Here is a 13147-nt window from a genome sequence, read left to right as displayed (position 1 = left end):
TAGCCACTGAAACATAGCTGTTATCATACAGTGATATTCGGTGAAGCTTTCATTATAATACACTCTTTGCAACTGAACCAGTAGAAGAAATCTTTTCCCCCCTGTCCCAGAAAAGAAACTGAGCACTGCAAAAGGTCATTCAGAGCATATTTTAGAAGAGGATTGTGCAGAGTAAGAGTCAAGTTTACAATTTCATCACTGGAGTCACTGGACTGCTAGATGAACCCTAGGAGTAAAGGCCTCAGCAGCCAGAGAAAAATAAATTTTAAGCCTTACTCTTTATTCCATACTTCTTAAGGATGTTTTGCTCATCTAATAATTCTTTTCTAAAATGCAGGCGAAGATGCATTTGATAACTCACCCCCTTCACTACCACCACCACCACCACCTGCTCGGCACAGTATGATTGAGCACACAAAACCTGCTGGATCAGGAAGCCGACCTCCTTCAGGACATGAACTGTTCCTTCATTCTGGTAGGAATACGAATGAAACAACATATTTTATTTCATTTTCCTTTACTTCAGAAGCTTATCTGTTCTATGATAAAGTTGTCATGAGGCTTCAGAATTCTGTTTTGTCTATATTTCACTATACAAAATATTAAAAAATAGGGGTTTTTTAATGGTGGAGATGACACGACTCAGAACATAAAGACTTAACTTTTCGTTATCACAAAGTAATGTAATAAGGTCAATATTTCTATACCAGGCTAGATATTTTGGTAAATTGTACTTTTCTAGTAAAAGCTGTTACTTGTGAAGTGGCAAGTTTTCTTCTGTAATCTGTGATACTAGTCTGTATCCTTTTGCTGACTCCATTGTTTTCTATAGTAAAACATAATTCATGGGATTTATTTCCAAGTCAGAACTTGGGGAAAAACTAGAAAATAAGGGAAAATAGCATCCTGCTTTGTTAGAACTGTTGTAAACTTTTGCTGCAAAACTATATTAATTGTGAACACAGTTGCGGGCACCTGTGTGGTTCATAACCTTTTTGATAAGTCAAGTTTTCACCTATCTCTCCTCATGAATCACTGTGACTCTTTCTCAGTATGGTATTTTGCTTGTAAAAGGTATATAAGCTATGTTCATAGTTTACGAATTTTGTCTTTGAGTTGAAAACTGTTTGATTGTCGGGTTAATTAAGTTGAATATATTTGCTGCTGATGATACAGATGACAACAGGATTTTTGTGGGTAGTAGTGCATACCTGCGAAATGACTTTTTTTTCTCTGTGGAAGCTTCCAGAGGATATTGGTGTCTTAAGCTTACCTGTCCTAGGAGTATTGTCAGTGATTATCTACCTTGTGGTGTGGTTAGATGTCTTCCCCCTCCTATCTGTTTTTCTTAAAAGCTGTATGGAGAGGGATAAATTGAAATGTGCTGGCAACAGTATTGAAGGAAGGCCAGAATGACAAGCAGTCATGTGCAACTCCATAATGGCCTGACAGGTTGTCAGGTGTTTGTCTGACCTTTGTGAATGATACTAGCTGTGGGATGAGAGTGAGCTAGTTTAGGCTGAACTGAAGTGATCTTTTATGGAATGGCCTGACGTTGAGTAATTTGCCAAAACTGTGTATATTTTTATAATGCAAATTCAGCTCAGTGTATTTTTTCATATAAGCCTCTGAATGTAAAAAGACTTACACGTTACAGGATGTAAAGGTTGATCTTCATAAATACAGGGCCAGGAATTAATTTGATGCAGAAACACACACTGCACTGTACAGTTCTAATGGGAATAGAGAGGAAGAATAGAAGCCCTCACACACAGACACACAAGCTCTGTCGATCTGTGTGCGGTTCCCAGAAACATGAAGAGTTTTAAATTATTGTGTTATTTCCAAGTAATCTAAGAAACATCACTGATAGCATTAAAAAACATCTAATAACTTTTAATTAAAAATCTGGAAAATAAATGTACGGCCATGTTGTGTTGTTCTTATTTGCATAGCAAATACAATCTTAAAGCAGCGGTTTTCATTAATCTTAGAAGTGTATGCGTCTACTTAGGCATACACGGTTGTGTGGATTGGTCTTTTTTTATTCATATGGTATTTCTAAAGCCATATTACTCACTTTGCATCTTGTCAAATAAACTGCTGTAGGTGATTTATGATGAGTTTTTGATGATTGGTTTCCATACAAGTCCTGGGGGTGATTTCTCAGCTATCCATCAGAGCCTGTCAGATTAGAATAATAATCTCATCATCAACAACAGCAAAAAGTTGCACTCACATACAAACACTCTTAGGAGTCCAGAGCAGAAGCCAGGGCCAGGATGATGTTAAACACTTGCTCAGCTTCATCCTCAGTAGCCAAAAAAAACAAAGAAAAGGACACAATATTCCAGGACTATCTATTTCTCTCATTTTAAAAGTTCTGTGCTTGTAATCAGCAGAGAGAACTTAAAAGCCTAGTCACGGCATTTACCAGTGTCTGTAGTATTTACCGGTGGCTGGGACTGTATGAATAGGAAATCTGCCCTGAAGTCTTTGTGAACTGCGAAGCATGGAAGTGTTAGGAAGTTCTAGCCAAACTGAATAGCTGGGATATTTCTAATTGTGCTGCTTCAGGCTTTGCAACCTCTTCCATGCTTTGCCAGCCTCAATCCTCACAGTGTCAGGGTTGAGTAATGGACAGGTACCTCATGGATGTAAACAGAGGAGCCATGGTCAGTGCCTTTGACCTGTGCTCTCAGTTTTGTCACTTCAAGTCATAGTTACATCTCTACTATGCAAGTGTTGAATTTAGATGTATAAAGCATATGCATGTGCTATGGGGTAACACCTCTGTTTGGATTCATGGCTCCTCTATCTGAAGGGAGGCTATTTTAAGCCTAGCTTCTGTGCATCAGCCCCCTCCTCTCCCCCAAATAATAATTCTGATTATTCTAAGACACCTTTTTTGTTCTGTTATTACAGATCCCCATTTTGATCCAATAACTGGTCATGTTCCTTTGCCACCTGCTCGTAGAGTAACTGGAGAAAATGTCAAAACAAATAGGACATCTCAAGACTATGATCAACTTCCTCCCTCTTCAGGTAAGGTAGAAAACTGTTCTTGTAGAAAATTACAACTTTATGAAGCAAATAACTTTCATCCATAAAGTCCAATGAGGTTTTTGTCATTCTGGGCAACAAATGGTAATGGTAATACTGCTTTACAAAAATATGAAATCATGAAAGGGTAACAGAGATTAAAGTTCTGCAATAAAGGTAGAAGTGGCTACCTGTTGTCTGTAGATGTAGATATTATGGCATCAATTTCACTAGCTGCCAAACTGAATGCTTATGTGACTTCTAGTGTTCCTTATCTTTTGAGAAGGCAGAGATTTTTCTGCCACCTTTAAAGATCACGAGAGATCAGAAGTCCTGCAGGGACCACATGCATCTCACTTCTTCATTTTAGTGCTCCAAAAAAAAAAAAGTAGCCTCTTTTTCTAAAATATTATTATTTTCTGGTCTTTTTTGCTAATATGCGTGAACTTCTAAGAAAATTTTTGAAATGTTTTTTTAATGAAACAAGAACAACCAAGACCAATTAAAATTCAGTCTTCCACTTGCAACAGAACAGGTACAGTAGAAGCAATTCCTCTGCCATGGAAATTTTTAGTATGGTTTTCAGGCAATTCTAATAGTATTTAAAGGAAAGCTACTCAAATTAATTAAAATAATAACAGTATTACCTGTATTTCAATTTTGGACAAATTTTCTTTCCTTTATATGTGCGTGGTATATGGGGAAGGGGGAGGATTGTCCCACTTGCATCATTTTGCTGTGTGGAGAGACCACACAAAGAGCAAGCCAAGTGATGCTTTGAACCATTATTCATTCTCCAGATGAGAGAGAATTGTGCATGAAAACTTTTCTAACGCATAAAGAAAGTAAGGGACTTAGTTCTCTAGTCTTTCAGTTGTAATGATCATCAGTGTTTAATTGCAACAATCACAAGTGGAAAAATATACATTGGTTAATAGTATTATATCTCTCCTTCTCAGGAATATGTAGTTCCACTCTACTGTGGTATAGCAGAGAAAGAATATATTTTTCCAGCTTAAAGTACAGGGGAAATTAAGCCTGAAGAGTGCTACAGAATTTCTGATGAATAGCACATGTGAGAATTAGTGTGATGCCTCTGGTAAATAGTAGCACTTTTGGGAGGATACCTCTACTTATATAACAGTGTTTCTCTTTTTTCTTTCCCTATTGCTAGAACAAAAAAATTGTTTTATAATGAATGCTTTATATGACACTGTGAGGAATCTATTTGTCTTACAGTGTTAACCTGATTTATTTAGGGCACTTTAAATTCTTTTATATTACAAATTATGACAATGATATAGCTACTGTTTAAAGCTATGGAGTTTTCCTGCAATTCTTTCAATTCTGTGGTAGAATAATTTTTAATTTTCCTAAACTACTGCAAGATGCTTTCTACTTAAGATCTTGGACCTTTCTGATGTCACTTAATAAATACTTTTCTATCTGTATTTCCTACAGTCATCTTCTAAAACACCCACATGTGTTGACCTTTGCTATAAATATAATTCTAAATCAGCATGATGTACAGCAAGATATTCAATTTAATTTCAATTAAGTGAAAACTATGTGATAAATCATGTCATACTCTTAATTGGAAAGTTGTTTTTACAGTGGCAGTAATTCCATAGAACAGAACTGATGAGCTTCAGGATGAACTGATTCACCTTCATCTATGATTTTAAAAGACAATGTAGAGAGCATAACTCTATTCAGAACTTTTGTTTTTGCATTTATTCTGAACTAATTAGTTCACTTAGGAAATTCTTCATTTCAGCCCTTTTGTATGTTGAATCTTTGAACTAGCTGGAAGAGAAATGTAGTTCACTCTCAAATCTAATTACAATTTAGCCACTGGCTCCCTAGAGTAGCATGGGGAATCCTTTAAGTTTGTGCTTTGGTTTCACTATTTTTAAGATTGCTGTCATGATGTTTAACTGAATTGTTAACATGTAATGGGAAATTTATTCTAATTCAGCAACGTATTCAGCATTGAACACTTAAGAAATAGTTCTCAGCTATGCACCTATCCCCAAGGCATGGTTTTTCAAACTTCTTAAACTTATTACAACAAAGCAAGAGGAGATAATTGCTAATAGCATATCTTACCTAAGCACAACCAGTGATATGTGGGAAAGGTATAAGAAAATTAGGCCTTTTAACATAGTTTTCCGCTATATTTTACTGAATTTAGCTGTTGTTTAAGAAATGGATTCCAATGGCTAGTTAAGTGTGTTTGCTGCCTATTCACTCACCTGGCCTTATTAAAGCACTTGCATGCAAATTTGAATTCCTTTACACAGAAATGTTAGGGGAAGGGTGTCCCATATTGATTCAGGGTGGATTTCAATTAACCCTAGGGGTAATAATGTGCCACCGTAATGCAGAATATGAAGATCATACCTAACAGCTTATGGACCAATATTTGCAGTTACTCCCCTCTCACTTTCTCCCTGCTCTCTCAGTTCCTTAGTATGGGTGTCCCCTGGGTATGCTCTGTTTCTGTACCCCTATTCCATTAGATGTAGCTGCTTGCCACTGCTCCTTAAAGGGCCTTGCACAACAAGCCTTCATCACCTGGTTCTCTGATGCTTCTCAGTCTGTCAGTGAAAGACTGTGGAACATACAGGAGAAGCAGCAAGGGAAGAAAAGAGGGCCATTTCACAGCAGAGAGGAACAAACAGTTGGCGTAGTTACAAATATCCTCTTCCCGCTGTGCCACAGAGCTCTCGCCTTACAACTTCTTTTGTGCTTTTTGAACAATTATTAAATGGGCCTGTGTCTGCCTTTCTACTGAGGGTTAAATCTAGTGCTGAATTACAGAAATGTGAGTGATAGAAGCCGTTCCTTGCTGTAGAAACTGTTAATTGAATTACACAATTAGAAAATCTATTTAGTTTTCAGTTAGGCATCCACAGTGGCTGAAACGACAGAGAGGATGGGAGGTTGGGAAGGAAAGTCTCACTTAAATACCTCTATCTTGGTGTCCAGATGTACTTGCAGCTTAGGCTTAGTATCTTTAAGCTCAGGATCCAGTGTGATACCCAGCTTCAGCTAATACGTTATATGGATGTGAAGATACTAAAAGAGATGTCAGCACTTAAAATAATAATGGGAATGGAGTTAGAGAGGGCTGAAGATCTTAAAGTATCTGTGCTATAGAGAGATGTCACTGTAGTGAGAATAAAATGCCTATGCTGCAAATCTGCTGACAGAATTAAAAATGACCTTTCTAAATGATGTGATTGCTTAATAAAGTTTGTTTGAAGGCTTCAGCAAAGTGAAGATTTTATACAAGAAATAACTTCAGTTTTAAGCCTGTATTAGACAGGGTAGAGCAAAAAATATCTCATGTAACACAGACACAGAAGGATTTGATCTATGAGTAAGGAATTTCCTTCTGTACTTCAAGTCCAGGGGAAAATATAAAGTTTGCAAATTATTTTTGTTTAATCCTCTATAGAAATGAAGTCCATAGCAAAATGTGCATTTTAAAACAGTTTGAAATGTTCGTGAAACAAAAATTATCATTTTTAACATGATATACCATGATTTTAAATATAAAGAATATTCTTCTCTTACAGTCTTGAGTTTTCTAAAATAAGTGAAATGAGAAATTTGACCTTGTTTCTGATTTGGTTTTTAGTGATTAACCACATTTCCTGAGCTACAGTTAATTTCTCAAACCAGAGTGTTTCATGGATCTTCCACACCTTCATAGCAGGTTTGGATCTGCTTCAGGTGTGTTTACTAGAAAGTTTAGCTTTTATGTAATTCTTTGCATCTTCAGAGAGAAAAAAATCATAACACATATGAAATAACCCTTACTATTTGTAGGTTGTGTCATAACTATTTGCAAGGAAAATAGCAATGAAATTAGAACAAAATTAATCTTAGGCCCTTACTGTACATTTTTAATCAAATTACTCTCATCCATTTGTTATATGTATCTCACCATTTTCCTAAAAGTACTATTTGCTTATTTTCTCTGAATTAAGAAATGAAATGAAAGTGTTGCTATAAATTTTAATCTTGAATGCATGGAAACTTAAGTTGAGAGAAAAATACACCTTGGTTACACGTGCACTAATGTGAACTATTTTTTCATTCGTCTGAAATGTTTAACACACCGGTTGAATTACAGTTCTCTCTATCCAGTGTTACGATAAGGTAGCATGTTGTAACAGCAATAGTAGAAATACAGCATTCTTTCATCACTAAAAAACTGTCTCTGAAGTACTTAACATTGCAAAATGCTATTGCTGTCAGTGTAAGTAAACAGGAAGTATCACAGGCAGAAATTCCTCTAATTTATCTATCAAAGTCACTGTTGATGGAACTTTTTAGAACCCTTTTTGAAGGATTAAAGACTTTTTTTTTTAAATACTTTGCTCTTGAAAGTGTTTCCTGCTCTATGCCTGCTTGTATTTAAGCTTCTTATTGTGGAATCTGTGAGGATAAAGAGGTTTCAGTAAAGTACCAAGTTTACTTGAGTACGAAACTCTTGACTCTGAGAAGATTAGCAAGTTTGAATATTAGCTTTTTTCATCAGCACATCATGATTCTTAGCACCATTATTAACTGTGAAGGTAACCTTTCCACTGAAGAGAAGGAAAGGGGAGATATTTCCAAATGGGCACTGGAGAGGAAGGATCGTGTTCTGTTCTCACCACTGAAAATAATTGGACTAGATGTTTAGAGAAACCAGTTATTTCTGTACTTATGCATAGCTCCTATACATGAAATGAACTGCAATTGACTGAACGGAATCTGCAAGATGTACTGATTAGTGAAGGATTTTTCTTCCTCGGGCATATCTGGCTGGATTCCAATTCTGCAGAATTTAGGGTCCTAAATAAAATTGTGATCGAATTGTTTTGGTTTGTTGTTTTTTTTAAAACAGACTAAAAAAAGTTCTCAAACTGGGGTTGAGAGTGGAGAGCCTTTAAAACTTTGACTGGCTATTTTCACCATCTTTGCTGTTTCATCATAATCTCTTCCAACTTTGAATAATTCAGATTGTAACTTGCATGTTCCTATCATATTATTAAAATAGTACTTCACTACATTATTTCGGTGTTAGATGTTCTTGAGGAATTCAGCTTCTGTCGAAATTTTAAAATGAGATATATCAGTGAATTAAAATCTCTCCATGTTGCTTTAGAATTTTACTTTTTAAACTGCTTCATGAGGCTTGACCTACCTATAACAATTTTAAGCCAATTTATAATGATTTCTATCTCCTTTATTTGAAACAGATGGTTCACAAGCACCAGCCAGGCCCCCTAAACCACTTCCTCGGAGGACTGCACCAGAAATACACCACAGGAAAGCATATAGCTCTGACAGTTCCACGGAAAATGTGGATGCAAAAATTGCAAAACTTATGGGAGAGGGCTATTCCTTTGAAGAAGTCAAGAGGGCACTTGAAATTGCCCAGAATAATGTTGACGTGGCCCGTAGTATTTTAAGAGAGTTTGTCTGTTTTCCTCCACCAGTTTCCCCACGTCTCAATCTATAGCAGCGTCAAGATTTTCTTGGAGCATGTGAATTCTACATATACACGTGTGGATTGGGGAATGAGAGAAAGAAGAGAATGGAATATTTTTCTTTCATCCTTAGTAGAAGGGTGTTTGTTTCCAGCCGTTTATCAAAGGCTCATGGCTGCTCTGATCAAGACTTATAAATATGCTGAGGCTTATGTATTTTTGCTAGCCATACTTTTTTAAATCAGGGTTGAACTGACAAAATAATTTAAAGTTTACTTCCCTAGAACTTTTAATCTGTGAAATGCTTTTTCTTGTTTACAAGTTGGCAAGTTACAGTTTTCTAGTTGTTGCCTGTACTATGTTCCTGTTCATATTCCCTTGTACTTGTGGTCAGTTCTGCTGTAGCATTCCCAACAGTTTCCATGCTGACCACCCCATTGACTAAATCATCACTTTCTAGAACTTGTGTTTGTTTTTGGTTTTTCTCTTACAAGATGCTTTAATTGATTTTTGCATTTCAGCTCATCAAATGCAAAAAGTATGTGGCCTTCACTACTGATTTTTTGTTCTTCTAAGATTCCTTTGCTTTTGAGAGAGGAAATATCTGAATGTAAAATGCATTATTCTGTCTATGAACTGCCTTTTTAAAGGTATTTTGACAGTAATGTTGGGCAGCTTTCTGTTTAACATGAATTCCATGACCTGTAGTCCTCAAGGTCTTTTATACACAGTTTCCACAAAAAAAATCCCAACCAACAAATAAAACACTTCATGCAGCAGTGATGCTCTTTCAGATTTGAGTATTTGATTGCAAATGTTCAAAAAAGCCAGATGCACATGATAATACTGTGTTTTGATTACACACTAATGACACTGGTTCTCTATGACATGTGTAAACTGAGGCATGCCAGGCTAGAAGGAATCTTTTTGAATCATATTAATGGTATTCAGGTAAATTCCAGTCTAGCTTCTGTAAAGTAGAATGCGGTTAATTTTTTGAGTGATTATCCTGTGGTTCATTGTGGCTTGGATCAGTTTGTATTAACATGGAAACTTTAAATCTTTGATGCACTGTTAATTCCTAATGCTACTGTAGCAATATTTTTTTGCAAAGTTCTTTAGTAACCTCCTCCTCTGTACACTTTATTATTCTTAAGTATGTGTTTAATACCCAAATTCATTCACTCACTTTCCAGCTGCTTAGTTGGAAATACATTTCTGCTTTATGTGGTTAGTGATACTCCAGGCTTTGTTTCATTTTTGAGCCCAAATTGATGCAAGCCAAATTAAAAATCTTCCCAATTTTAGAAAAGAGAGAGAGAAGACACCTCTGTTCTTAGTACACTCGAAGTTAAGAGTCCAGATATTTCCAGAATAATTCTTAAGATTGCTGCTTTCTTGTTTTTTTAGGAAACTTTGAAATCTTATTTTGTTACCATTGAAAAGATAAAACCATGTGGTAGTTAGAATATTTTTCACATTTTGAGATGTGACCGGTATATGAGAATTTTCACAGTGCGCTAAGCTGCATGTGAGGTATATGTTTGTTTTTCCCTTTCAGCTGTCAGTGTTCTCCTTCACTCAGAGCAAGCGGTAAAAGTTACATCCCTTACAGGATCAGATCTCGGCAGCCAATGCATTTCTTTTAAAGATTTTTTTTTTTTTAAAAAAAAAAAGGGCAAATGGCTGAACTGCAGGATTCAAAATAACTGGGAACACCCTGTGGAAATTGCTGTAATATCTCAAAGTCCCTTGTTTCATCAAAGAACTTATTCTTAAAACTAATTAAATAAATTATTTTGTAGCATCACAAAGCATAGTATGGATATCATTAATCTGCTTCAGTGATAAAAGATGGGCAGGAGAATTCAGGGTATAGGGAAGAGCTTCTGTTTCATTTTGATTTAAGCAAATGGTTCTGAGTTTATGTTCTAGAAAAGGGCATTTGCAACTTCCTTTAAATGTTCATTCCTTGAGTAAAGCTTATGAAAAGTTTATATGCTGATATAAAAGTTGTCTTATAAAAGTTGTCTTATGAAAGTTATATTCTGTGCTTTTACTTCAAGTAACCTCTTTCCTCTGTTCTGGGGGAAAGTTTTGTGTAGTCTTGAACCCTCTTGTTCATTTGGTTCGTTTACAACATCAGTCTAGCATTTTAGCTAACTATAAATTCAGAATGATTCAGGCTATTAAATTAAACACTCTGGTTGTACTGGAATTACTTAAATGAGGTTCTAGCATGACTGCCAGCAGAGCAATGACAGTGAAAAAAGAACACTTTACAAGGATAAGCAAATAATCTGCAGATTGAGTTTTGAAAGTTTGAATTGTAATGGAGGACTCATTTTCTAATTTTTATGCAGCAGCTTAGTATAAATTACAGCCTTATATTTCAATTAGAGGAGGAACTGCTGCCTGATGGATTAAGATTTATAAATTTTTTCCTTCTCCGTCTGGTTGTGACCACCAGTGACACATTTTTTTAGTATGTGTTAAAAAAAGCTTGATGAGCAATATTCTGAGTGGTAACTTGAAAAGAGTTCCATTAATCTTTAAATGAGTGTGCTAATAACACTTCTAAATAGTGGAACATGAAGACTATTTCAAACCTGGTTTGGTTAATAGTTTTAAAGTCAAACAGAGCAGAATTGCTTTGCTAGTGTTGATGTTTACTCTCCAGGAATTAATAGGCTTAAAATAAATTAATCTGGCTGCAGTCTAGTTCTCTAAACAGATAGTTCTCTAAACATATTTTAACCTTTGAAAGACTTAAGGGTTTGAGCCTGGCAGTGTGCTATGCACATATATAACTTTAAGGAAGACTGATGTCAGTGAGAATGCTTGAATGAACAAAGTTGGTTAAACTCAGAAACACATGCTATCATATTTCTTCCAATTAAATGTCATTGGAGGCTTTAGACCATCATTCTGATGTCTGTTGGCCTCACCTTTTATCTCCTTTTAGCTAAATTATTGCATTTTAAGCAAATTGGCTGAATCAGAAGTTGAGCAAAGTAAGTGGACATCAGCAGCATGGATCTTTTCCAAAGACTACGAGTAGAAAAAAATTGAAATTGTGATAAAATAAATGAATTTAATATGATTAGCCATGTTAATGGCTTGGCTGGATCTCTAAATGGCCACTGTTAAAATTTGTTAATGTTCAGTATCTCAAGAGTGCATCTGACACAGTGTTTTTTCATAATGTGAATTTAGGAAGTTTTGTACCAGGATCACTTCTTCTGTTATATTTTTCTCATTTTCAGCTTGAAGCTTTACTTTGCACTGATGACTCTGACCTGAATGCATTTAAATTTGTGTCTTAAAGCTTGACAAATTTTGAAGCAAATGAACATCATATTCTAAGCAAATTCAGGTCCTACCTGTTGACCTGGAATTTAGCGCTTTTAGGAATGACTTCTTGAAAAAGGACTTCAGTAGTTTTCATTTTGAAGGATTTTCTTTCACATAACTATTTTATCTGAAAATGCCTTTTATAAACTTGTCTAACATGTGGCAAACTTAGTGATGTGTTCAATTAATTTATATTTTATTCAACATTCTTTTGAAATTTTGGTTATTATGTAAGCTCAAGTTCTTTATCTGTTCATGTAAGGTATTTTATAAAATTAATGTTAACAGAATGTTGGGTTGGTCCATGATTTTTCAAGACTCTGTCTCTGTTATTTAATATTATCACTGTTCATATGCTGCTTTCGAAACATAGCCTATCCTGTGTAGGGGTCTTAGAAACAGTTGTTTTGTAAGCCACAAAAATGAGGCCTTGCTCTAAAATAAGGTGAATCATTGCATTAAGACATTCACTTTATATCCCCATACATTATTTCATTTCTAAATTTCAGTAGTAAAACTTTATAAATTGGTGGTAACTTCAGGTTGTGCGTGTAGTAGTTGTATGGCAGAAAGATGATAATCATTAAATATTTAGAATCCAGAGTGGTGAACATATAATCCAACTGTCCATTAATTTACAGGATTTTTTCCTGAAGAAAATTACGATAAGCTCACACTGATATTTCTTTAACATCCTGTGCATTTACTTTCTCAAGCATTGTACTCTCAATGTAAAAAATATTTTAGGAGTGTAAAACATTTTTTTTCTGTTACTGTGTTCCACCATTCTGAAAAAAGTTTAGAAAAATCTTAACCCCTCTACTATGCCTGACAATACAACTATTACTATTTAAAGCTCAACACCGTTCCCTGCAGGTTGGCTCAGACCTTCAGTGATGGGATTTTCATGGTACTTTCTTCAGTCTGTGTTAAATCCCTGTCCATTATATAGGTCACTAGTCATATTACTAAGTAGGGAGATTAACTGTTGGGTATACTTGTCTGTAGTACTATAGCTGCCTCTTTCTTTTATTTTTACTCTTCCAATGTGAAAGTCAGCTGTCACCTTATTGTGTTATAATCAAACTTTAGCAGCTGGGTGCTCTAGGAATATTTCAGGAGCTGTTGTCTGATAGACGCAGTCATTCATTCAGTACAAGATACCTGCCTCTGTTTATCGGTTGCAATGAGTCTCCATCAGGAAGGTGATAAATTTAGATTTTAAAATACTGTATGTTACTTTGGCACCTAAACATTTCATT

General features: G+C 35.4%; 1 protein-coding gene across 3 annotated transcripts in view; it reads left to right on the top strand.

Annotated features, from left to right (window-relative positions):
* Nucleotides 1-12175, top strand: part of CBLB (Cbl proto-oncogene B) — a 132909-nt gene extending 120734 nt beyond the window's left edge. For all 3 annotated transcript variants that reach the window (XM_074856170.1, XM_074856186.1, XM_074856178.1), the window contains 3 exons: nucleotides 338-475; nucleotides 2926-3045; nucleotides 8301-12175. In XM_074856170.1, the coding sequence (XP_074712271.1) occupies nucleotides 338-475; nucleotides 2926-3045; nucleotides 8301-8563 (521 nt within the window). In that variant the 3' untranslated portion in view covers nucleotides 8564-12175. The remainder of the gene's footprint in view (nucleotides 1-337; nucleotides 476-2925; nucleotides 3046-8300) is intronic.
* The last annotated feature ends 972 nt before the right edge of the window (nucleotides 12176-13147 follow it).

This window comes from Strix uralensis, chromosome 2 (assembly GCF_047716275.1).
Source record: "Strix uralensis isolate ZFMK-TIS-50842 chromosome 2, bStrUra1, whole genome shotgun sequence".
Taxonomy (NCBI): domain Eukaryota; kingdom Metazoa; phylum Chordata; class Aves; order Strigiformes; family Strigidae; genus Strix; species Strix uralensis.
The sequence above is the reverse complement of the archived record's forward strand: the minus strand, read 5'-3'. Positions and strand labels throughout refer to the sequence as shown.